The 738-nt window shown below is 36.3% G+C and overlaps 1 protein-coding gene across 4 annotated transcripts in view; it reads left to right on the top strand.

Moving 5' to 3' along the window:
• The window catches only part of LOC119592570 (tyrosine-protein phosphatase 69D-like), a 29,646-nt gene that overhangs the window by 13,578 nt on the left and 15,330 nt on the right, over positions 1 to 738 (top strand). For all 4 annotated transcript variants that reach the window (XM_037941448.1, XM_037941449.1, XM_037941450.1 and 1 more), the window contains exon 12: positions 79 to 216. In XM_037941448.1, coding sequence (XP_037797376.1) covers positions 79 to 216 — 138 coding nt within the window. The remainder of the gene's footprint in view (positions 1 to 78; positions 217 to 738) is intronic.

Genomic DNA, 738 nt, shown 5'->3' with positions numbered 1-738 from the left:
AATCAACATAGCTGTACAAACAAGTGCTTATGAGAATAGACTTAATATTCCCATGCCTTACATTCCTCTGTGTTGTAGGATTGTTATTGTGAAATTGTCAAAGGGGGAGACGATCCACTCCATAGCAGAACCCAAAGACTTGCCACTCAGCACCTATGATGAGGTCCACCGGTCACCTTCAGCATCTGGAGCCTATGTTGCTGAAGCCTTTTCCAGGTAAGTGGGCCTTTCCATAGTTTGATGTCAGGGATTTTGATCTGTCAGTCCATATAATTCCATAATTTTTTTGTGTGTAAAATCAAGTGATTCTATTTTAATACATGGTAGTTGCTTGGATCATGAAATCAAGGTGAAATGTGTTATATTAGTGGGACCATAGCATGTATAGAGTATTGGTATTGATGAAAGGTGCACAACACAGAAAATATGTTTTTCTTTACATATGTTTGCACATTGTGATTGGTATATAAATTTCTACAAACACTTGTCTTTTACATTTTTCCTACCTTTTTCAAAGTTGGAAATCGCCTCCACACAAAAAACATCTGAACTGAATGCATTCCCATGCAGTCACAGTTATGCACACAAACCAATATGCTTTGTATCCAGCAGTAGTAATTACTTCAGTTGTTTAGAGGAAAGCTTAGGTATACATATACATGCTTGTCATAGTTATTGTTTTTTTTATGGCACTAAGTAATAATGTTCACTATTGGCTTTGTGGGAAATCTGTTTATT

Source organism: Penaeus monodon, chromosome 30, assembly GCF_015228065.2.
Source record: "Penaeus monodon isolate SGIC_2016 chromosome 30, NSTDA_Pmon_1, whole genome shotgun sequence".
Lineage (NCBI taxonomy): Eukaryota > Metazoa > Arthropoda > Malacostraca > Decapoda > Penaeidae > Penaeus > Penaeus monodon.
The sequence above is the reverse complement of the archived record's forward strand: the minus strand, read 5'-3'. Positions and strand labels throughout refer to the sequence as shown.